The 26,841-nt window shown below is 37.8% G+C and overlaps 1 protein-coding gene across 11 annotated transcripts in view; it reads right to left on the bottom strand.

The window, feature by feature from the left end:
- The window catches only part of DMD (dystrophin), a 1,873,751-nt gene that overhangs the window by 1,575,881 nt on the left and 271,029 nt on the right, over window positions 1–26,841 (bottom strand). Inside the window, exon 1 of one of the 11 annotated variants that reach the window (XM_075265065.1) lies at window positions 18,678–19,183. The exons of the other annotated variants lie outside the window; for them this stretch is intronic. Coding sequence (XP_075121166.1) covers window positions 18,678–18,696 — 19 coding nt within the window. The 5' untranslated portion in view covers window positions 18,697–19,183. Of the gene's footprint in view, window positions 1–18,677; window positions 19,184–26,841 lie in introns of those variants that run through there. 11 annotated transcript variants of the gene reach the window in all.

Below are 26,841 nucleotides of genomic sequence, written 5' to 3'. Positions count from 1 at the left end.
ATATATAAATGTGGGGGGGAAGTGATTTGTGCGGGAATCTGGTGAAACGCTTAATAACAGAGGTGTATTTGTAAACTGTAGTAACACCTCTGCAAGGTGCTGAGATTATGTTTATATCAAATTTACTCTTGACAGACTCTCTTTGTATCATGTTGTGATGGATATTTTTTTCATGAAATGTTTATTCAAATCCTATGAAGTACGATGCCTATGTTCAGAGGAATTTACTTCAATGGTTTATTGAGTTGTTCAGTTGAACAAAGCCCTGCTTATCTAAAATGTCAAATAAATTGTTCACATATTTGAGACATTCCAGCTATATCACAGACAGTGTGGCTTTCTTGCTTTTTACTAATTGCATTTTACTAATTCTTTTTATAGTGCATTCAATTTGTTTCTCAGGGTGTAGGAATATTTAAGACCAGGGCATATGGCAGTAAAATATACTATTACTATCCTTCCACTTTTATTCAAGCTGCATGGTTTCAATATAAAGTATATTGTTTATTCTTACAACCGAAACATGCGAACCAGCAGGTTTAATAAATTTCTGCATAACAATGATGAATGAGTTATATAGAATACATATCATAAGTCATCAAAACATGCTTTTTTTCTGTGAAACCACTACTTTTTGCAATATAACTGCCATGTGTGTCTAAAAATACATGTGAAAACACCTTTTCTGGAAAAAAAAGGGGTAATCCTTGGAAAAGTGTTAAAATGCATAAAAGTGAGTGGCAATACAGTGTATGGTAAACTCAGAGTTTATAGTCGCTGCTTATGATCTTTTTCCATAGACATGAACTTTGGTTGTGGACCAGTGGTGAACACAAGAGTATAACCAATGGAGCAATGAGCAAATGAACACATTAGATTTCAGACTGCCATTGCTCATCTGAACTGAACAGTGGTTGGTCATACAACCAACTGTCCCACACACATGTACAACCACAAATCTTTCAACAAGCGTTCAACTCTACTGCTCACTTAATACACGTTTCCGCCTAGTTCTTCATTGTCTGCTCCCCTCTACCAATCCCTTCACTGGTTACCCATTGTCCAGTAAATAGAGTTCAAGTTACTGACCTAACATACAAGGCCATCCACAACCTGTCCCCTCCATATACTGTATCTCTGACCTAATCTCCTGCTACCTGCCCACAGCTAACCTCCGATTCTCCAAAGACTTCCTACTCTGCTCTCATCCGTTCTTCACACAACCGTCTCCAAGATTTCCCCAGCACATCCTTCATACTGTGGAACTCATTACAAAGACACATAAGACTGACCCCCACAATCACAGGCTTAAAGAAGACTTTGAAGACTCACCTATTCAGGAAGGCCTACAACCTCCAGTAACTCTACTGTCACAACACCACCATTTGAACAGTCTCCCCCTTACCTTTTGTCTCTATCCCTATTCCCTCATAGACTGTAAGGGCCCTCTATCCCACAAGTCAGTTTATGTTAGTATTATATTTGTTTTGTATATTTTGTGTACCGTATGTAAACCTCCAACTGTACATCACTATGGAATTAATGGTGCTATATAAATAATAATAATAATAATAATAATAATAATAATAACAACTATCTCAGACACTTGGAAATTCATAGACAAAAGTCATTCAGTGATAATGGAGTGCTTAAAACAGCAAATGATGTGGGTGTATGAGTAGTACAAATACATGCCTATAATACAAAAATCTCCCACAGGCCTGTCAGTCTAGCCTGTACACATCAGATCACAGCAGACAGACAGCAGAAAAAAATCCAATATGACAGATTTTGGTTACGACCAACCTTAGATGATGGTTGCCTGTATGGGACAAACTGTCATAGGTTTATGTACGACTAACAGCAAATAGTATAAAATCTGCCACTTTAGCAGTCTAAAGTCTAATGTGTATGGCAAGCTTTAGTCTTGAACTAAATTTGCTCTAATGGGTGTGTGAGTGTAATAATTTGTAGTTAGTTGTCATACTGATGGTAGCTCTTTAGAAAAACTCATAATCAGTCGTAACTTTCCCACTAGAGAATTTTGCACTGATACTTTTGTATCAAATAGGCAAAACTATTGTAGGTATGATATCTTTATATACCTTTACATTTGTAATTTTTCTGGTTAGCCAATACAGGTATCATACCTACAATACTTTTGCCTTTTTGACACAAAAGTGTCAAATATTGCATTATTATTATTTTTTTAAATATTGATTGTGAGTCCCACATATAGCTCACAATGTACATGTTTTCCCTATCAGTATGTCTTTGGAATATGGGATGGAAATCCATGCAAACACGGGGAGAACATACAAACTCCTTGCAGATGGTTTTATGCCCTTGGTGGGATTTGAACACCAGGACTCCAGCGCTGCAAGACTGCAGTGCTAACCACTGAGCCACTGTGTGGCCTCGCATGATTTTTTTTTGTGACTAACATGGTGCTAATTTTCCCTATACCATTACAGAATTTAAATACAATTTCTCAATTCAAAAGTATATGTGAAAAACACTTTCAAAATGTTATTTATGGTAATAAAAATAAAAACAAATACATATGATATTCATATAATGTCAAAAATGGGTTCACTTACAAACACTGTGAATTCATTATTGTAAGACAATTATATTGCATGTAATAGTTGGATACATCAGCTACACAGTGGCGCTGATCTGAGCCTCACAATCGTACCTTATTATTTACTTCAATAGTGGTCTTACATATGCTGTTAAAAGAGTAAACTGGAAAATACAAGTACGTCCAGTTACCATGACAGTTTGCTCCCTAGTGAACCAGGTAAGACACTGAGGAAACATTTAGGGCAGGGATAGATTCACAATTTAACAAGGATATCATTTTGAGTCAGGGCTAAGGTACCAGTGCTTGATTTGGGGGTGACCCTTTTGAGGGCACCATCAAAAACTTACATCAGCTTAGATTGATTAGGTAAATAATCAATCTATATGAGTGAAAGGGATGTGTCACAATATATAATAGGCTAAAGCAGCTATGGACTGGGGCCACTGTATAGCTGAACAAGCCAGTCGTTATATACAGTATGATTAAGAAAATTTAAAAAAAATACCAAAAAACTTTTTGCCTTATTCTCATGACAGTGATGTTTTTGATGGCTCAAACAGTGTTTGTAAACAAACATGCATGTTAGTTTTTAATTAGCATTTTCCATCTGTTCCATTTTCTAGTTTTGATGGCCAAGTGGCATCTCTTTTGCATCAGTTTTTAACTTACAGTGAATGAAATGGATGAATTTCATTGGCTTTTCTTTTTTCACCTAACCCTCTGATCCGTTTTTAACAGAATGTTAAACAATAATCCTGCAGAACCTCTTTAACTAGCAACTGTCTTAGTCAATATTTTAAATGATAAATTTTCACAAAGAGCTTTTAGAATTTATATTTCTGCCATTGCTAATAGTTAACATTTGTCCAGGCTTGGTGTCATCTCATAAAGTAAGACATCTTTTTTTATTCCACTTTTATTTTTATGCTTGCATCAAATACGCTTGAGGTTAGTGATTTGTCTGTAAACACAATTTAGGCAGTGACCTAAATTTATAACATATCTCAGAGGTTCTCAATAACATTATTTTTGTTTCAAGAAATTCAGTGGAAAAAAGAAAATTGTAGAAGTTACTCTTAAAAATATTTAGCAAAACATTTCCTTTCATGGTAAGGGGGGAAAAATGGACTGGATAGTTTTGACTGACTTACAGTATATAAAAAGAATCGAAATGCTCTTTGAAAAGAAAAAAAATACTAATATATGCAGACCAGTAATGCAGCTGTCTTGCAAAGACAATCCTTGGGAGGGGGTTACAAAAAGCTTAAAAAAAGTGGAAAGCTTTAAAAAAAAGTATCTTCAAAAAGCAGCTATTTTTAAGTGTTTTCAAACTCTGCACATCTTCTTGTGTGCTTTTTACATGTGTCTCACTGATTTCAATGGGATTTGGGCAATTGGAATGGTTTTTACTGCCAAAAGCCTCAAAGCAGGCCTGAAAAACAAAGCTAGCTGACTCTCATTGAACTCAATAGGAGAAAAGTTCTGGTGTTTTTATAGCTTCTTCTGGAATTGTTCTTGAAGAAGAAAAGACTCAAAACATCCTTAGAAAAAAACATGTGGCAGTCTAAGCGATAAGGATATTCCATGTATGAAGAATATGACATATAAATATAATTCTTTACATTAAATTCTACAAGACTGTAAGATACATTTGTATTCTTGTCACAAGTAACCGTTGGCAGTCTTAGAGTGCCAGTAATAATGTAAACTATCAAACAGAATCCTGAATGATCATGAAAGGGAAGCTGTCCAGTATCTAGATTTGGCTAGGCTATGTTACATGATTTGTTTTTCACATAACAATTTTCAACAGCAACATTTGGACAAGAAACTAAGTACTGAGAAATCCACAGAATAAATTCAGATGTCTTCAGCATATGCTCTTTAGACATGGGACCGTATGGTCACTCTGAGCTCTGTCATTGCAGCTTGAACAGCTGAGATAATAGTTATCATTGATCTCTGTGGAAAATCTGAAGCGTGTCTAGACCTTCACCTTCAAAACAACTTGACGTAATGCGTTGAACTGTGTAAACCATAACACGTTTTTAATTGTACTTATTAAGAATATATGTGTCTGTGTTTAAATATTGAGTCCTTCTCTAAACCTCAATCTAATATGTTTAGTGTTTTTGCTGATTCTTATTGGCTAAAGTGCACAATAGAAGGGATTATTTTGCTGCCTGTGCACAAGAGGATACAATGATGGCGGTCTGACACATGAGCTGGACATTCTGAGAAGGAATCAAAAGAACACAAGAGGGGCTTTAATAATACGTATGCAACAACAAAATCAAGACACAGGAGTATTTATTTCTAGACAACTCTGATTAAAAAATTACATTTTGCATTATCTAATAGAGTAGATTAATATTGATTCATCATTCATGTTTATTATTGCTAGATATATCCAGGGCAGCTTTAACAGGACTCAGATAGATGTGAAATCACTGCCTGCCACCAGGAACAGCAGGATATCACCCAAAATGCTGAACTGTCCCACTCTACCCAGGGTGGCTGAAGGGGTCACTAACCAGAGGGCCTGATGCAACTTCACCATTGCACCTATAGTTAAAGCTGTCCTATATATATAATATATATATATATATTCTGTTGAAAATGGGCTTAGTGTTAATATTTTGATTCTTAAAATGCTCTGCAGGAGGATTTTTCTTTTTTTTCTTTTTTTTTAAATAATAACAGAGTAAACAGGTTTTGAAATGCAGCACAAAGGAAGAGTCTCCACTACAATCATCTATTGTAAAGAGGAAATTGTTTCCAGTATCAGGGCTTTCAGAGCCATCACTAACTAGAAATGGAAGCAATCAATTTGCAGTTGCTCTCTATATTTTGATGTGATATGTTGAATCTACTTCCTTGCTATAATTTGCAAATCCAAACAGGTAACAAGTGCCTACTAACTATATAGCATGAAATCTTACAGTATTATTCTTGAAAATAATTATGTTTTTTTCACTAACAGGGACTAAGTTTTGAGGAGCCTTTTCTCTTCAGCAATTGCCTGCTAAGTATTTCAAGTGTCCTCCGATTGTGAAGGCAGCAAGGACAAAAACATACTAACCCAGACTGTAAGGTATTTATTTCTAACAACAGAAGGTCAATTTACAAACCTATAAGAGAAATAAAGGATCCAACAGTGATTCCTAACCAAGCAAAACACTGTAAGGGCTAGTTCACACGTGAACTGCCCGCGCCGGTTTTGACAGAGAGAGAGACGCGGCGCGACCATCGCGGTCGCGGCTTTCACCTCCGCTGTCGGCTCAAATGAATGAGCCAACATGGAGGGTGCTGCAGCCGGGCGGAAGCCGTGCGGCGCAGCCCGCGCGGCTTCTGCCTGAAGAAAGAGCATGTCGCTTCTTTTCTCCGCTAGCAGCAGCCCGCCGCTAGCGGAGAAAAGAAGCCCGGCAGTCTCCATAGACCACCATTATAAGGGGAGGTTTTGGACGCGAAATCCACTGTCAAAAACCTCCCCTTATACTCACGTGTGAACTAGCCCTAAGCAGGGTCGGATCAAGGCTTGCAGAGGCCTACAGGAAAAAAAATGTAAAACAAATGAGTTGCATGGGTCAGAAAAGTATTGCTCAGTTTCCTACACTTATTATTGGAGTGATGCCTGAATTTTATTTTTGAATCAATGTGAGGTTCTTGGTCGGTTCCCTGGGGCTAGCACCCATCATCTTAGATCTCAGTGCCGCTACATTTTTCTTTTTTTTCTTTTTTTTTTTTTTGCAATAAAAATTAAGATTTAAAAAAATTGTATGACCCCTCATCTTTCTTTAAAAGAAAAACTACACCCAGAATCCTCACAGATCAGCGTAAAGAGGCTGTAGTATTTGGATGAGCATTGAGCATCTTCACTGCTTTACAGGCACAGCATTGTATTGTGGTCGCACTTGGTATTGCAACTCTGTACTGGATTCAGTGTTTTCCTTACCCTACAATCTCCATTTGTATTTCCCTTAATCACAAGTGTGAATATGTTATGAGATTACTAGGAATTGCATACATTAATACAGTATGTCCCCTAAAAAAAGTGTAATAGCACAGACTAAGCATCACCTGATAATTACACATTTCCTGTGTGTCATATTGTATAACATTCTGAGATATGTTATGACCTCAACTGAAAAAGAGCAAATTACTGAAAAAGCAATTTGATGTTTCTTTCACCATTCACCATTTAAAGTGCATAAAATGAATACACTCCACAGTGCACTGGCATAATGTGATACATCTGAAAACATTCTCAAATATACTAACCAAAAAAGCATGTTACCTGTATAAATCAACTGAAAATAATTGCTTAAAATAAATCAGAGATATAACCAAAGATAAACTTTATACTATCTCTAGATTAGAAAGACGAAGCACTCCAAATAATCCATTATAGTGTTTATTCACCCAAGTTTACAGAAATATTTCATCTTCTTAATGGAGGTATTTTCAAACAAAGCACCTATATATCTAGAAAATATATATCCAGCAGCACATTATAGCCAGTGATAGGAGGCAGCATTACTACACTGACATAGTCTCTCAGTGATGAAAAAAATAGGCAGCACTTCAAGGTATTAAAGAGGTTTTATATTCACCCATATGTGCAACATGTTAGCCCAAACTTATGGGGCTTTTTTTTTTTTTTTTTTTTAACAAAAGCTTTTATTTTACTTTTTTTAACATAAGTCTTGAAGTGCTGCCTATTCCTGAGGACATAGTACATTAAGAATAATCATACAATGGTACTAGGAACTGTGACTTTTATCCAGTACATAATAATTGAAGAATCTGCAGCATTCCAAAAGATTCAGAGTAGCAAGCAGGTTTCGTTCATAACCTATCTATCTATCTATCTATCTATCTATCTATCTATCTATCCATCTTCTATCTATCTATCTATCTATCTATCTATCTATCATCTATCTATCTATCTAATCGTTTGATCTTTTGCTATAATTTTGAGTCATTAGTAACAAATTTAAATATCAAAAGGCAAAGAAAACACTGATTAGATGTATGTGTTCTTCCTTTTGTCTATATTTAGCAGTGACATAAAGTCACCTCTTTAATCTTAGCTAGTTACCCTTACTAGTTTGCCCTACAATGCATGACATTATACAATAATAAAACCAATGACTGCAGCACATATGTTGAAGAGGCATGGCTAGTCATTTAGAGCAGCCTTTGTTGGCTGGAAGCCCAGCAGACTGAAAGTATTCTCAGTGTTACCAATAAGGAAAACATTATCTTGCCAAATATCTACATTTATAAAGCATGCTGGTGCACTTTGAAGAGAAGAAAAAGTGCTAGGTTCTTAGCATTATCTCTTTAATATATGGGAATGGAAGAAGATTAAGTTATTAGGTAAAATTGCAAAGGTTTATTTCACTAGTAAAAGATGACATATTTAAGTAGGTCAGATACAGACACAGTGAATATCCCATAATGTTCACAAAAAGAAAATAAAACATCCTGTCTGTCTTCTATATGGATTTTGTAAGTAGTATATAAAGTATGCATAACTTTCTGTTTCTCACTAAAATACAGCTTGGTAGCAATAAGGTAATATGTATAACTACCATAATTGTACTCGGAAAACTGCCAAGCGTTTCCACTCATAATGACTCCTACCTGTCAGTGGAAATACGTTAAATTGCATCTTCACAATTAGGAAAGGCTTTAGTGATTAGAAATCATGCATATTTAAGGGTATGCAAAACTGAACATTTGAAGAGGGTTTCAAAGTAACTGTATGGAGCCAAACAGGGAATAGAATCCAAGCTCAGATAATTGAGTTCTATATTTGGATAAGTTACAAAGTTGTTCAGTCATATGTTCAAAAACAGATATATTTGCTTTATTGGACATAATGATGTAACAAACTATAAAGAACTAGTTCATAAAACATTTTAGTTGCTCTAATTTGATGCTTAGATAAATGAATGTGTGAAACAAATGGTGCTTTATAATAAGGTGAATATAATAAAATATGTTAGCATTAAGAGTATTCCACTTCCAAATTTCAAAGACACAACATCAATCGGCCTGACTACTGAAGACACCATTTTGTCCTTTTGTATAGGTCAGCACATGGCATCTGCTTGAGGGACTGTTAATGTTTAAACAATTGTCAGTAAGCATTTAGCAATGGGAATATAATTCCAGATGTTTCATTACAAATGTAAAAGCACAAAAAATGTAACACAGAATACTTCTGAAAGAGTTGTTATGGTTTCACTCCAAATCTACCATGAATTGCAAGCAATGTGAACACAAACTGATAAATGTTTAAAGAAGAGACACTGTACAGTACTGCTGGTTGCAAGACTAGAATACAAAGAAATGGAACAAACCTACTTTTATATGTAGATTAAGCACTATTTTATATGGTCTTTTTTATTTGTCACTTAGTTGTCTGATTCAGAAAATGTTCTAATTATAGCAATAATGAAATGTGCTTTCATTTTTTTTTTTTTTTTTTTTTTTACTTGAAGGTGTTTTCCCACATAGACATTTATGGCATACTCACAGAGAATGGTTGACTGTTCACATATGAAACTTTACTCTTAGAAGAACAGGGGTGGCTCTTAGTCCTGATCCTTGTTCTGCCAGGTGGTATGCCCACTATATCCCGGCAAAAATTGCAAGAAGATGTTTGCAGCACTCTCTAGTCAACTTCATGGGAGAAACAGTCATTGATAAGGAAGCTGAAGTTTGCCATTTGTTACCTGATTATGGAGATATTGCTATGGAGAAGGAGCCTTGTTCTCCTTCTGTTCTCTTGCAGCACTGGAGTCCTAGCACTGAATCTGACCAAAGACAACATCTGTATGGGGCTTGTATGTTATATGCTCGCCTAGCATTTGTGTGAGTTTCCTTTCACATGCTTAAATGTTCTGATAGATAAATAGGTGTCCTATACAGTACAAACAAGTGATCCTTGTGTTGGGGATGAGTAATTATATGGCATCCACTAAGTCTAAAACCCTCCCTGTGCTTTGAGTCAAGCATTACTAAAGTTTGTCATTGACTAACTAATTCTGGGCCCCCTTCTTTAATGGAGACAATAACAGGCCATGTGACTGCCTCTGTGTTATGCAGCTTTCAATAAATATTCATATTAAGATATGTTGAACCAACAGAAACGTTATCCCAATCAACACCAATCTTTTGGTTAAAACTGAGAGTTTCGAGGAGTGAAGGTAAATACTTAAAGCAATGGATATATGAGGCAGCTATATTACAAGTGTCAGGAGCATGTACAGTATTGAAATCTGCGGCCAAGAAGGAGAGTGCTGCACATACACCTGATTATGCTGGTTCGGTTCTCAAACAACATTTCAGAAGTTGAGTCATTTTACTGGCTCTGGGCAGGGGAAGGGATTTGTTGAGTAAGAAGCAAGGGGTTTGAGGGATACAGGCAACTATGAAGAAGGAAAAATGGGGCATCAACAAGGTGCACCAAAAAGCATTCATTTGCATGTTTATGAAAATGACAAATCCAGCTAAAAGATATGAATATACAGATTACCGTATATACTCGAGTATAAGCAGACCCAAATATAAGCTGAGACCCCTAATTTTACCACAAAAAACTGGGAAAACTTATTGACTCGAGTATATGCCAAGGGGGGAAAATGCAGTAGCTACTGGAAAATTTCAAAAATTAAAATGGCCGGAGTTTTTGGGTGCAGTAGATGCTGGGGAAGGGGAGGGAGTGTTTTAGTTGTCTGTCTGCCCCTTCCCTGAGCTGAAGGACTGGGTTGTTTTCCCCACTTGGAATTCAGCATAACTGAATATAGGGTATCTGCAGTGCTCCTATTAACCCCTTGCTGACGGAATAGGAGCACTGCAGATACCCTATATTTAGCCTGGCTGAATTCCAAGTGGTGGTGGTGGGAGGAAACCGAGTCTCAGGGAAGGGGCAGTTAGACAACTTTTTTTCCCGCTACAGTGTTTACGGTACAGTAAAAATATTTTTATAGAGTTGTAGAGCGGGCGTTTTTGGATGCAGGGATACCTAACGTGTATGTGTTTCACAGTATTGGTTATTAATTATATGTGTTCTAGGGAAAAGGGGAGGATTTGAATTTTTAATACTGTTTTTTTTTTTTTTACTTTTTAAACATTTTTGTTTTTTGGCATTTATTAGACCCCCTAGGGGTCTTGAACCCCAGGGGGTCTGATCACTAATGCAATGCTAATGTATTGCAATACATTGCAAAAATTATCACTTCTTTTGCAGGCTGCATAGAGCAGTTCCCCTTCAGGTCCGCTCCTCGGCCTTGCGGCAGTGGATCTCCCTCAGTGCGGCCGAGCCTATCTTCAGGATCACCCTTGAGAGAGCAGTCGTGCCCACTCCCTCCTCCCTTCAGCGGCATAGCAGCGCCTGAAGCTTCCCCGCAGCGGTTCCCCTTGGCGCCTGATGACGATTACTGTACAGGGACATCATCGGAGAGCATCTCCGCTGTAACACTTACAGCAGAGATGTCAAAGCTTATGCCTGCAATCTCTGATTGCTCCGGCATTACCGCTGTAAAAGTTACAGCGTAGGTGCCGGTTGGTATAGTGACCGCTCTGGAGTAGATCGGCGCCATTACAGTTACAGACCCAGGATCCGGACCCAGCATATAGACACCTGGGCAGGTGCCAGGAACGCAGCATTGCTGCACTCCTGGGAGGAGTGTGGTGATGCTGTTCATTTCAAACTGAAGAAGCACTTACGGGTACTTCTGCTAGCAGGCCTGGAACGCAGACACACGCCGGGTGCGGGCCTGACCTTATGTGGCCACGTCACCCGGCATGTGATGGAGTGAGGGGGGGGGGGGGACTGCTTTCCAGGGCCTGCTAGTAGAAGTCATAAGACATAAGTACTTCTGCAGTTTGAAATGAACAGCTTCACCACCCTCCTGCTATGAGCATGGCGATGCTGTGGCCCGGCACCCACCCCGGTGTCTGTATGCCAGGTCTGTAACTATAAATATTGCTGAATTACCATCATGACTCGAGTATAAGCCAAGGTGGACTTTTTCAGCACAAAAACTGTGCTAAAAACTCGGCTTATACTCGAGTATATATGGTATATGCTAGTATTGATCATCCCTGCATAGATGCAGTATTTTACAGAATCATTATGAGCTGTGCACATTGTTATGAATCCTCCTCTGGGCCATGAACCTTGGCAGAAATCTACACCAATTTATGGCTATTTCTGTTGTGATTCATGAGAAAAAAATAAGTGAATATGGTTTGACCATTTGACCAAAACACCACTTGTGACTATTTTAGCTGCAACTACAAAAAAACGAAGCAGAGTCGTAGCAAATCTACTTCATTATGTTTAGTTTATAAATATGACTAAGAAGATGGTAGACTCGCTGTAAATGCCCCATAATGCTCCATTTATTTATGGTATATACACAATAAAAATGAATAGAAGGAATGTTGATGTAGTAGTCCTAGGAAAAGAATGCACTCTCTGTACTTCCAGTGAATTAAATTTACTTATTACCGTACGTAAGCCATTAAAAGATGTCTTAACTATAAATTAAATTGCTGAACAATATTAAGCGACCCAATAAAAATAAAACAAATTTATAACTATATAAAGGAATCCTGATTCAGAATTCAAAGCTTGTTCATAGAAATTTTGAGTAAAGGTTAGCAAAGACTTGTAACATTTAAACTGCATTTACTAAGATAAGCCTGAAAGCAGGTATGATAATTACATTGCTCGCAGCAAGTTTATGAATATGAATCATCTATTTGTTCATTCAAACTTACTTGGAACTTTTCCAAATTAAGATGATGAATATGACATTCAACTAATCATTGCAAACAACAAACATATCTGCAATACACTTTTGAACTTTCCGAGAGCAAGAATATAAAAAAGTTCCCTCAAATATGGCATGTCATTCGTTTTTTAAAGCAGAATATTGAGCAGTGGGACTTCCTCTATGTGATGTATCATCAATTTATACTTTACAAAAGTTATGCCAAAGAATGTACAGATCAAAATATTTTTCCATGCTGAATACAAAATGAACATAAAAAAATATCTTCCTAATCTCTTTTCACTGGGCTCACCATCCAGAACATTGGGATGCATGAGTCTAACCAAAGATTATAGCCCATTCCAAATGTTTTATTTAAAAAAAAAAAAACTGTCTGCATTTATTCTGAGCCTAGTGAAACATTGCAATATGCCCAAAAGGAGTTGACTATTTTGCTAAATCGAGTGCTTAGAAAATCCTATGCTCTATATTATTACTGCCTCCCCAGCAGTATTTCATCCAAAACTAGATGGCACATCACCAGTGAGACCTAGCTCGCAGTTTTAGAATATATGCAAACTATAATGTATTCCAACGTCTAAAATAACAAATATGTGGCTTATTCCATGGGCTCTACTTTCAGATAACAAGATACAATTGACTTTTTTTCTATTACACGTTAAAGCTGCCCATACACATGAGAAAAATGTATCTTTGTACCATATTAGCCAGTGGATATGAAATGTAAAGATTGAGAGTCCTTAGTAGTTGATACCTTTTCAATGGCTAATGATGACATATTGAGAGCTTTCGGAACAACTTGGTTCCTTCATCAGGCTGGTATAACACAATATCTGAAGGCAAATATCTGTATTCCTGTATAAATGTACTTGCCTTCAGATATAGCTATACCAGCCTGATGAAGGAACCAAGTTGTTCCGAAAGCTCGTAATATGTCATCATTTTTTGTTAGCCATTAAAAAGGTATCAACTACTAAGGACTCTCAATCTTTACATTTTATACACATGAGATCAATGTTCAGGGTTATTGGATAATAAGATATGTATGGGTGCCTCCCAATAGTTCCCTTATGGCTCTTTAAATTATTTTCCCCTGTCCCTATTGAAATAAAAATGATTGACTGCTTGAAGAAATAGCAGTTGATGAAATCTTTGGCCAACAGCAATCTTATTAACAAGGTAAGCTACACTCGGTGAACATTACTGTCTGGATACAACTGGAATCTTCATGGTGGTAATGTATGTGAATGTCTGTTACCTCATAAGATCTATATTTACTGGGAGACCACCTGAAGGCAAAGTGTTAGTTGCTATGGGCAAGGGACAGTTTTTCTTTCAGACAGTTTCATAAATCGTACAAATAAGTGATAGAACTAAGAGGAGGCAGAACTATAAAGCAGCCAGCAGCTCCTATAGGATGTTTATCTGCTGTCAAGGGTAGAAATCCTTGAATTCCAACCTCAGTTGATGAGAAGGATTATAGTTCAGGGTTTTATGAAGAAATGTTTATAGATCAATCTACATGGAAAGGTGTATGAGGTCAGTGGATCCAGCATGCTTTGCATGGCCTGACTATTAGGCAAATTATCAGGGTTAAGTGTTCATAAGAGCTCTTGTTCCCGGGATATGGCCTGTTTAATTGGCCTGATCAGTCTGAGTGTCAGCTCATTGCATCCTATACACAGCATGAAATATGCAGGACTATTGGCAGCACAAACATAAACAGGGAAGAGCTGGTGATTATGGATACAATAAGTACAATTTGGTAAAAATGAGTACCAGGCCATCTATATCATATATTGGCAACAAATCAACACAGTTTAAAGGGGGTTAAAAACTGAACAATTGCCCATTGCCCCATTTGTTAATGACTCACATGAGGATGGGATCCACCCAGGAATAACCTATTAAATTACTATTGATTTCTTTATTGCTATAAATATCTAAGGAATATAAATTTAACCCCGTCAATGTAGTCATTACAATTAACCTTTTCTTTACACTAGTTGACCAGGAATTTTTGAAATGACCAGAAAAACTAAGTGAGCATGCTACATTTTCTAAAAATACCAACCAATGTATGCATTCACAATTGCTGCTATGTAGAAACTGCATGCATGAATATTTTATTTTTCAATATTTTTAAAGGGGACCTTTCAACTCCTGGGGCACATGCAGTGTAATACATCGCTAGAAAGCCGACAGTGTGCTGAATTCAGCGCACTATCGGCTTTCACATTCTGTGCCCCCGGTGAAGAGCTATCAGTGCCGGTACCATAGCTCTTCACTGTCAGAAGGGCGTTTCTGACAGTCAGTCAGGAACGCTTTTCCTCACAGTAGCGTCTATAGCGCTGTACTGTAAGAGTGGGCATTGCTTACCATCCAGTGATGATGCTGAGCGATGAGGAACACCCCTTCAGTACTCATCTATGGACGAGTACTATCAGGACGGGAGGAAGGCGTTCCTCACTGCTCTCACAGTACAGCGCTATAGACACTACTGTGAGGAAGGGCATTCCTAACTGACTGTCAGAAACGCCTTTCTGACAGTGAAGAGCTACTGTACTGGCACAGATAGCTCTTCAGCGGGGACACAGAACAAGAAAGCTGATTTCAGCGCACTGTTGCCTTTCTAGTGATATATGAAACCGCAAGTGCCCCAGGAGGTGAAAAGTCCTCTTTAAGAGCAACATGGCTATGTAGAGAATAATAAGAGTCCCCATCCATGGAAGAACTCATAATTCTGTTTTAGCACACTCACACATAAAAAAAACCTTTGTTGGATCAATGGAATCCTAGTTGTACCAGTAAGCCTTAGTGTTATATGTATCACATTGTAATGTATTGTATATTATCTGCTTAGGGCATACTTAGTGCTAAATTTAATAAGCCATGTTTCTAAACAACTTTTATATAGGGTCTGAAATATAATACAAATGAGAAATTTCAAAGTTAGTAGATAACAATAGTCATTTAGCGGTCATGTATACTTGCTGTATAGAGGAAGATCCTGATTTCTACAGATAGGGCCTAGATGTCTCAGGAGACATACTTACAAGACATTTAGATTATGTTCTAGTCACTCTATCTGCAATTGAATCTCACTACAGCTCCATCTAGACTTGCTGTATTTCCTCATGTAATATTCATGGGTGTAAATCCACTTTTTTTCTACAGATCAAGTGAAAGTAAACTACAAGCTGATTCATTTGCTTTTTTCTGCCTGTGCTGGCATATTACTTCAGATAAGATTCACACCAGAGAGGCCAGGAAGGTATGGCGAACTTTCACAAGGTATGTGTGGAAATCCGATTACCATGTGTATTTAACAGATGATATGTGCTGTGATGTCTTTGTTATAATGATGGAAGATTTGTAACGTGTCAGAGAAGACATTGTTGAGTGGCCTTCTGATTGATTTGTTAATGACACCGGGATCTTCTATGTTGCAGAATGTCGATAAAATGCCAAGAACAAGTGATTTAGGGGAAGCTCAGAAAACAAGTAAATACATTGAACATCATGACTGAAGAGAACAGTTTTACTTTTGTAACTTTACAGGCATTAGTTTGCCATTCTTTATGCTAAATGTGATCTGTCATCTGACCCCGTGTCACTACTAATTTTTATAGTTTTTCTTTGTACACTGTATTTCATGCACTGTCCTGGCAAACCTTTTTCATTTTATAAGCAGGATTCTCCAAAATGTTCCAGGAACATAGGATGGAATCTCTCGGAGACTGAATATAAAATTAGCAGACTTGTAACCTCCTAACATAAAATATTTTACCACTTACCAGGGCTTGGCCATAAGACTACCCAATTAAATGGGTTTTTCAAGACTTGTATATTAATGACCCATCCTAAGGCTAGATAATCAATATGTGATTGGCGGGAATCCTACCCCTACTGATCAGCTGTTTGAAGAGACTATGGTGGTAATGAGTCCTTAGTCCCACTCAAGTGAGTAGGGCTGAGTTGCAATACAAAGCACATCCTCTGCCCAATGTACAGCACTGGTATTCAGTAAACATAAAGAAACACATACAGCTATTGGTATCATCTAACATCAGCAACCCTAAATCTGCTGATAAGAAAAATGCCTGTCAAGTTCCAGCATTGTCATATGTTGTGTTGGAATTACTGACATAGCTATAGGGGTTGCAGAGTTTGCAGCTTCACCTAGGCCCCTAAGCTAGGTGCCCCACAAGGAGTTTCCCTCACCACTCAAATATCAAATCAGCTCTCACTACATCTTGTAGCAGCTTTGTCAGGTTACCCTTCAAAAAGACCTAAACACTCATTTATGCAGCCTGATATATAGATTGAATTAGTTAAAAGCTGTTAATGCTGATTAAGTTTAAGTTTTGGTGCCTGAAAAGCTGTTTAGGTTCTGTACTGTCAGAAGGGCAGTGTCAGACACAGGGGTGCAATTCAGAATACCAGTCCTGTCTGACGTTGCCCACATAACAGTATAGGGCCTAAATAGCATATCAGGCACCAAAACATACAGCAGTGATTGCTTGGGAATAGTGTAGATTAGAGAAAAATTCCAACTATGCTAGAATAAATGAAAGTCCCATTGTTCAGGAGTATATTTGTGGTATTTACTGTAGTTACATATGAGGCAAAATATATAGGTGAGGCACAAGAGTATTTAGCTGGCATCTGGCAAAGCCATCATGACAAGATTGTTCTCATTGTTTAGGGTTAAACCAGGTGAAAAGCGCACAGCCACGGAATCTTGCAACAATTAACAGTCAACAATCATGAAAATTTTTTATGATCTAATAGAAATCAGTTGGAGTTGACCACATAGTGTTCAAACAAATCTAGCCGCATCATGTCCATGCCTGGTCTTGTCCTAATGACCCACAAAAAAGTGTAATTAGTTGGCACATTAGAAATGTAGATGGTGTAAATTACGTTACCAAATTATCTGCTCTGTTCTGGTCCAACCATATACTACCTGAGCTCAGCATTTACTGTTTTGTCGTTTAGCAGGGTAAAATGGGCGTGGTTTGTGGTAAGGAGTAGGGGGGCCCAAGCTGATCTCTGGCACCAGGGACTATGAACCTTTAGTTATGCCCCCATTTTGAAACTGGGAGTATATTTAAAGCATAGATTTGTAGAGATGCAAGATTTTACTGTAAATTGCTGTTACCTAATAAGACACAACAGAATTGGCACAGGCTGAAATTTTTCAGTAAGCTGGTCATACAGACACATTGACATTTTCTACGGTTTCTGCAGCAGAGTCTGGCACAGATGTGAACCTAGCCTCATACAGATGACTGCATGTTAATCACCAGGGGTGGAGCTAGAGGAATGCTGACAAGGTGCACCCCCTCCCCCTTCCCCAATACTGTATGTCTGGACAGGTCGAATGAAATCCTGCCTACAAATCTGTATTCCATATAGAAAAGTCTATACCCACAAACATTTATATTGAAAGCATCGGAACGCAAACATTCATGAAGTTATCAAACTGTGTCACGTATTGATGAAGAATATGTATGGAAACACCAGAACACCACAAAGTGGTGAAGATAAGCATGCAGAGCTGAGGTATACAGCTTGGACTGTGTGATATACAAACCGGAACACTAAACCAAAAATAGGATATTCCAGTGTAGTACTCATATTTCGGATAACCTTGCTGGGAGATATTAAATACTTGATATAGTTGATACTATCAAAGACACTTTTCCTGACAGAATTGCTACCTTGGACATGTTTGTATCTCTCATTTTCTGTTACATCTAGTGTAAATGTGATAGAAATGCCACCGTACAAAAGCAGAGCTGGCTATGTTAACACAGTAGAGCTAAGTTTGCTACTTGGCACTTGTGCTTTCACATAGGACGGTAGGTTTAGTTTGATACATTAATTCATTACATGCTCAGACTCACATTACATGACCGTCTCAGCTCTGCTGCATCTGAAGTTGACACTGAATGACTCCCAGCAAAGTCTGTGAAATCCTAAAGCAATACAGTAAAGGAGAGCTGATTTTCTAATGCAGGGAATATTAGGAAGATGCCTTCTTTTCTGAACTCTACCGTCATCATCCAACATGATATATGGCTTCTTGATTTTATCTGTGAACTCTGCAAACCCATTTCTAATAACGTCTGTGAACACATCCAGAGGCGTCTACTGGAACAGTTTTCCCACTAGGTAACACATTGCCCTCAAGTGCTTTATTTAAAGAGTGAAGTGTAGAGGTTTTGTGCTCTTAACATGTTACACCGTATGAGTGTCTTTCTACTCACCACAAAGGCCTCCAGACATTTCACATTCAATGGTGTATTTCTCCTATGATAGGAAAGTTTGTTTGTTGCCTTTCCTCCTGGCACATCTCTATTTAACACGTTCCATAGGGAACAGCAACAACAGGAGACAAAGACAAAGGCAAGTGCAGGTAATTCAAAGGCGATAACCTCTCTGCACCAAAACAAAGAGAAATTCTATCAATCCGCTTAGATATCCAGTCATATTTTAATATCAGGCAGGCTGCCACAAGCAACAAGCAGATCCATTCTCGCACAAAGCAGATGCCCCCCTCTCCCAGGAATAGTTTGTTCTTTTCAGCTCGAGCTTGTCTGATTATGTGTTCCTCTAATTGGTAATCCTCCTTGTGCGAGGAATAGACCTGTATATTACTGACCTACAGTATCATTTCTCCTGGCAACAAGGCCGAAAACCTTATCTGCTATTAAATTATGTCACTGTACGTCGCCAAAACCTTTCCCTTTACTTAGCTCTTTTAACAGCTTGATAGCTGGGACATTAACATGCTCACAATGAGAGACTCTATTTTAATCCTGTCATGTGTAGAAAGGACAGCAGTGCTGCAAGCTTTACGCTCTCTTAGCTATTACTAAGCAGCAATTGACTGAGATAAACCTGCTTTCCTACAAATAATGGCTATTATTCCACCGATAAACAACAGTCCATTCGCTTATATCATTATATCATTGATTTTTTTAGAAGCAAATACTCATCAAGTGGATGTTATCGGAAATCTAAAACAATGAAACAAGGGTGTGCTTTAGAAATGATTTTACCTGGAGGAAAATTGATATTTAGAAATGGATACATTTTTTATGTGAAAATTTCAATTATTAAATGCTACTGGACCTGATAAAGATATGTGCACAGGAACTGTGATCCTGCAAATGAAAGATAGATGTCTTTCAGATAAGATACATTTTCTGTCTATCTATCTATCTATCTATCTATCTATCTATCTATCTATCTATCCATCCAAGTATCTATACACCTATATGTCCTCCCTTACTTGTATTCTTGGTTGGACATCTCTGGCAGATTTTTCTATAGTCAGCACTGGAGTCCTGGATTCAAATCCAACCAAGGACAACATTGGCATGCAATTTGAATACAGTATTCTCCTCATGTTTGTGGGGGTATTCCAGTTTCCTCCCACATGCCAAAAATATATTGATAGGTAAATTGGCTTCCAGTAAAACCTATTACTCTTGTGGGTGTTGGGGATGAGTGCTTGCATAGCAACCACTAACGGCCATCTTCCAAAGCGCTCCCTGTGCTTTGAGTCTCTTAGTGAGAAAAGCGAATTGCAAATATTTGTCATTGTCATTAACCTTGAAGCTTTAAATTACAAGTTAGCTGTCTTTCTAGCTATGTATACTATATAGGGTTTATGTACTTAGTCACTAAAATTTTGTCTATTAGGATTATAGAAATAGTACATGAGAAAAGATTAATGGGATGCACACATTGCAGGAAGCTGTGCCTATTCTCTTTTGATAAAAATCTTTATGAAGTAATCTTGCATGTTAAGTACATAACATGTATCTTCTGTTTCTCTTGGGTGAACATGCCTAAATATATGTGTTAAGCCTGGTTGACATCTTTGTTAAGACTTCCGTTTGGGGAGTTCACTTGGGAACCCCCCCTGAACTGAAACCTAATCTGCATAAAAAAGAGGTCAGCTAAGGAAACCCGTGGACCCCTTTATAGTATAATGGGGGTACTGTGGTTTCCGCATGAAAAATGTAGACAGAAAAGTGCTGCTTGCAGGGCTTTTATCTCTGCATATTTCATGCGGATAAGGGAATGGAATGGCCCAAACGCATATGTGAACCGGGCCTTACAATATGATTAGCAACAATATACTTTTGTAATGTGGTGTGACAAAATGATATCTATATGCAGCCTCCAGTGGTGTTGTGCATTGCGGCCTTTCTAGGGTTTGTGTAATGTAAACCTACACTTATCTGTTCCCTTATCTTTCCTTTTGCCTGGACATGTACAAAAATGTGTGTCAAAAGGCAAGCACCTTCTCTGAAAATAAGATCACCTCACAGGTTTGTATTGAATAGGTTCACAAAGTATCAAAATTGAGCTAAGTTAAGGGTAGACACATCTGTGTAATATAAAGCTGGCCAGCACTATGTGATAAAAAAAAAAAAAAGGCTGCATGCCATCTGAACCTAATCCAAGTACTTTCCACACAATGGGGCAAATCTATTAAAAAGCTCTATGGCAACCAATTACTGTACGACTTTCACATTGTACATTGTTATTGGTTACTAGGGGCAAATTAGGCAGTTTTGCTTTTAGAGCTTTTTAATAGACCTGCCCCCATTTTGTGGAAAGTACTTGGGTCAGGTTCAGATAGCATGCACCTATTTTAACCCGTTGGCGATATCCAATGTAATAATATGTCAGCACTTTCAGTAAAGTTTTACACAGTGGAGGAAGTAATGCCAACCCTATAGACAAAAAGCCATATTTAATTACCCCAATCCTAGGAGAAAAGATCTTTCTCTCTAGAGGATTATATAGCTACTCTATTTGAACATTAAATAGACTTGAACCATGACAATGAGTACAGACATTTCCTGCTTCTAATTTATGTAAATTCTATAGCAATATTATTTGGGTTCTTTTTGGCACTATATGCCTGATTTTCTTATTCTGATATACAAACTGCAAACCAATGAGAAAAACAAAGATTACATGCAGTTACATCCATGTAATGTATCCAGGGGATCTAGCTATCTTATTCATGTAAATTAGGAATGAGAAAAAGAAGAAATGAGCGAGAAAATATGTTTACTCATTTACCTTAGAATATTTCTTGCACGAGTCAAATAGAAACTTTTCATAAATTCTCGGTTACTTGACAGAACTTGTAAATGAGTGTGCAGGTTTTTATCTATATAGTAAATTAAACATCAACAAACTGGTCAGCATCACCTGAATGATTTATGCTTTACATGAATAAATGTTTGTTTTCTAACACTATGATATGCCTGTCCATTAGAGCTTGGCATACATCATTGCAGCATACTAAGGATGATTTACAAAGCAAGAAACTTTAGATGTGTTGACAGATCCAAGTTCTCTTATATCTCAATGAGGTGTGAATATATTGCTTTCTTTAAAAGAAATGATAGGATAGGATAGATGTAAGCTCTTGGTCTACCAAGCTAAATAAAATATTGGGCATCGTTTGCTACTTCTATTACTACTGACATTAACTGAATTACAAGAGAAATAAAATTCTTCAAAAGTATAAAATGCTATGTATAACATGGACTTTCACATATCTGCACTTGGAACGGAATGAACCATATGTCAAAAACTATATAGAGTGAAGCCACATTGACACAAACCAAATTTGCACTGAAAAATGGTTTTCTAGGGGAATAGTCAGTAAATATAATATATAGTAGAACTTAAAAGATGTCACAAGAAAGCTGACCTGAATTAGGGGTCTTCTCAAAGATGCTTTCAAACTCTTTCCCCCTTACTCCTTGTAGAAAAACATTGGACCAGCTTGTAGATTGTAAAATCAAGCACAATGGGAAATGTCATCTTTGACTGGTGGTATACTTTAACAGGGAATGATAAACCTTACCAATGCAATCCCTGTACTGGTTAAGCTGTATTACTAATATACACCTATGTGCCATGGAGCCCCATTTCATACATGAGCAGAGAGAACCTAAGGTGGCTGTAACTCTGGTTTCTCTTCCTCCCCAGCTACTTTCTGTATAAGCAATGTCAGGACTTCTGGGGAAACTGAATTGCATAGTTGTAAAAACAGTTAACTGGTTCAGGGAATGCACTGATAAGCTTTGTCACCCCTGATAACCCCTTTAATTTCAAGCCTTAAACAGTCTTTGGGATTTTATCCAAAATCACAGTTATGTTCTAAATAATTTATTTTGTATAACATCAATTTCTCTATAAGTGTGTGTATATCAAATTGTATATCATCCCTGTCTTTTGAAAACAAAATGTTGGAAACAAGGATAAGACACTTATAAGTATAGATATAAGTTAACTAAAGCCATCAGTTTCTTTGGGACTGTTGTATATGGGATCCTCGAGACTCTGCCCCAAAAGTGGTGCCTTGCAGATGTCCATGTCCATGCCCCTTTCCTCATTGGCAGCACTTGTATACTCAATTCAATGAACCATAGCTGTTGGCTAAGCAAGCATTTAGAAGACAGCTAATAGTGTATATGGACACCTTTAGAGTCATAAGGGTTAGCCAAACCTCCATTAAATCAAAACACATTAGAACACATTGGACATTGGAACACCTTCACATAGAAAGTGTAGTGTTCATTTCCATGACATATCCACACAACAAAAGGTAAATCCTCATTAGTGAGTAATTGGGAGAGAAGGAAATTATGTAGTAGTGTGTGATAAAAGTAAGCATACAAACATCTAAGGCCTAACATCTAGGCCTAGTTGTGTTTCTTAAATAATATGTATTATGTAATATGAATTAGTACTAGTAGGATGTTAATTATAACATAAACATTATAATTCCATATGGGTTCCCATTTCATTTTTGTTTTTAAATTTCATACATAGTCAATGAATATACTAAAAATGTTAAGTTTTCTCCTAAGCCTGTAACAAACGTAATATAAATTCACTTGGAGCTTATTTGCAGTGGTAATGTACACAGGCTCCTGTTTAGTAATGCATAGCAGTCATCAGCTAACTGCTATTTACACAGCAAAAATCAATAAAGACACCATATCAGATGCCAAGTAAGACAACCATTTGTGAATCCAACAGGAACAAATCTGAGCCAGATGATAATTGATTTTATTTTGAGCAATACAAAATGTGACACATTCTTCTAAAAAATGAAGCAACATTTTGAGAAAATGAAAGAATGCATATCCTCGGTATAATTTATTCTCACCAGATGTATATATTTCATCATGGATCACTTTCAGGAGAAGTCAAACTATACTGATAACAACGTGGGTCCAATTTCATATGAACAAACAGGATTGATCCTAAAACAAATTTAACAGCCTTTTCATTCTAAATTAAAGGGAAGTTGTCTCAATGTTTCCCCCATTAAATAAACAAAGTACAGTCCAGGCCCTCTACATAATGCTACCTGTTAACTATTAACATTATATTGGGGTAATTAAAACCCCAGCATTCTTCCTGCGGAGAATATACTGCAAATTATGATTTAAGACATCTTCCCTGCAGAGGAAGTGACTTTAATTGTCATATAAAGTTTTTACTTCAACCATAAATAAGGTTGTCATAAGAATTATGGAAAATAAACAACATTGAGAATAATAGCACCTCTTTCCTTTACATAATTACATCTATAGCGGAAACAATTTGTAGTGTCAGATTGTTACTACACAGCAGTTACTACAGTATAAGAAGGTAAACTCTAGTTGTCAGTTTTGGGCAGTACATTTTTGTAGGAAGGTTCCCTAAAAGTAAGGTAAACACAGGTAGCCCTACCACTGTGACCCCTAGTGGCAGGGTATAATCTGTGGTCAATCAAAACATGGAGAAAATTAAGAATTTATATAGTTCCTATTAAAATTATTAAAGGGAACCTATCAGTCAGATGCGATTTTTTTTGTAGGTACCACGTCGGAATAGGCTTTAGAAAGGCTATTCGTCTCCTACCTTTTGACGTCTTCTCTGCACCGCCTTTCGCCTACGATCCCGGTTCTTGTCTGTATGTAAAGGAGTTCTTTCGCAGCACTGGGGGCTGGCCCCAGTGCTCAGACAGCACTGGAGGTGGCCCCAATGCTGTAAGAGAACTCTCCCCAGCGCCGCCTCCTCTTCTTCAGCAGCGCCATCTTCAGCCTCTTCTTCCTGCGTTGGCTTGTTACTTCTAGGCCTTGGGCCTTGGGCAGAGTAGAATGCAAATGCCCACAGGTCACGGGAAAATGGCCGCTTGCACAGTATTGTAAGTGGCCATTTTCTCGTGGCCTGTGGGCATGTGCAGTCTGCTCTACTGAAGGCCCGAGGCCTAGAAGTTACAAGCCAACGCTGGAAAAAGAGGTTGAAGATAATGCTGCTGAAGAAGAGGAGGCGGCGCTGGAGAGAGTTGTCTCGCAGCATTGAGGCCACCCCCAGTGCTGTATGAGCACTGGGGCCCGCCCCAAGTGCTGCGAAATAACTCATTTACATACCGACAAGAACCGGGATTGTAGGCTAACGGCGGTGTGGAGAAGATGACGAAAGGTAGGAGACAAATAGCCTTTCTTAAGGCTATTCGGACGTGGTACCTACATAAAATTGTGTCTGACTGATAGGATCCCTTTGAGCATGTGAATATTTGAATATGAGCATGTGCTGTTTAATTTGTATTGTTATGGCAAGTGTGTCTAGACATTTTGGGGCTCTTTATTGTCTTAAAGCCTGGGCCCTCTATTCATTTGGTGGGAGATTTCAACCTTGGCATGTGTGTTAAATGTGTGTTGTTCTTGTCTGATGTGTGTATCCACTTCTGATTGTAATATCTGGGTCAAGGGAGGATAACAACAGGGAAGAGATTGCGCTCTTTCTGCTTGATAGGATTCAGCGAGTCTGCCCTTGATTCTCCTCAAATCTTGGGAAGGCTTAATTGGCCAAAATGGGTATGAAGCTTGAGTTATTCAAATAGGCTTGTAAGCAGGGGTCGCATCCGTCTGGGATAGCGGGTCATCAGGACTGACTGACCACTTGACAATTAGGAATCAAATGGAGCCAAGGGCTCTCAATACCCAGGGATGATGTGCTCCTCTTCAATAACACAATAGGACATCTTGGAATTGATTAAACCAAGCTTTTATTACAAACCTCAACACAGCTGATGAAGGGGTGCTTCTTTGCTGTATGCATGTGAATCCCGAAACACGTTATCTGTTTGTAATAAAAGCCTGGTTTAATCAATTCCACGGCATCCCATTGTGTTATTGAAGAGGAGCGCATCATTCCTGGGTATTGAGAGCCCTTGACTCCATTTGGTTTCTGATTGTAATACAATAGTTGTTAAATGTACGGCTAATATGCATTCAGCCCACCCGTCTTTTGTAACTTGACAGCATATGCAAGGATCACCAGATGCAGTCTAGTTAAATGCGCAAAGAAGAAAAAACAGCACCAGTATTGTCTGCATGACATTTTCAGCTTTTATTGGGTTCCACATATGACAATAGTCCACTGAGGCCCCAATTAGTACTGAGTGGGGGTCTCTAAGGACTGTTTGACATGTGGAACTAAATAAAAGGCTGCTGCTGGATTTTCTTTTTGTGTGCATTTAACCAGTTATTAATGTATGCACATTTTAAAAATACATGTAAAAAATTCAGTGTAGAGCTATAACATGTGCCCTGCTGCTAACAGATGGCACAATATGCCAGTGCTAGCTGATCAGACACGTCAACTAGGGAAAAAGGATTGTTAGAAAATGAACACAATGTCACTCACTCAATACTGCTGGCTCATAGTTCTGTGTTGCTCTGGATAAGTCGTGAATCCAGTGATCTGTAGATGATGGTACAGCTTGTCATAGTAATACTTACTAGATGTGCGCTAATCCTGTAGGATAAACTGCAGCGCTGTAAGCAACTAGGCAGTAAAATAATGGTGTAAAATGTGCCCTGACTAACACCTGACGCCTGCCAACATTTCATTAGCATAGCATTACCTTGCAATGCTTCAATATAAAACAGTTTGATGCAGTTTTAATTAGACATATAACATTTTTTTAGCTTGACAAAAGAAAAGAAAGATGCCAAATTAGAACTTTAATGTGCAATATAGCAGTTAAAAAATCCATATAAATTGATGAATAATACCTTTTTATAGGTACAATATGTCACTGTGGGGCTATAGTATGAAGCTATAGACACACTATATACTGCAGTATGGTGCTGCTTTATATCAATTCCTCCTCCTTCCTCCTGTATTATTCTCATCTAGAAGCAATACTAGTAAATAACATATCCATAAAGTAGAGTCCAATACAACATGCTAACATTTGCCATATGAACCAGACAGAAATTTAGTTTGTATGAGTCTATATGAATTAAAGACAAACTCTTAGTTTGTTACACATTACTGATTCTGAGATATTACTATCGGAGTTATGAAAACAGGTATTTTTTAGAGATG

Source organism: Leptodactylus fuscus, chromosome 2, assembly GCF_031893055.1.
Source record: "Leptodactylus fuscus isolate aLepFus1 chromosome 2, aLepFus1.hap2, whole genome shotgun sequence".
NCBI lineage: Eukaryota > Metazoa > Chordata > Amphibia > Anura > Leptodactylidae > Leptodactylus > Leptodactylus fuscus.
Note: the sequence above shows the minus strand (reverse complement) of the source record. Positions and strands in the feature narration are given on the sequence as shown.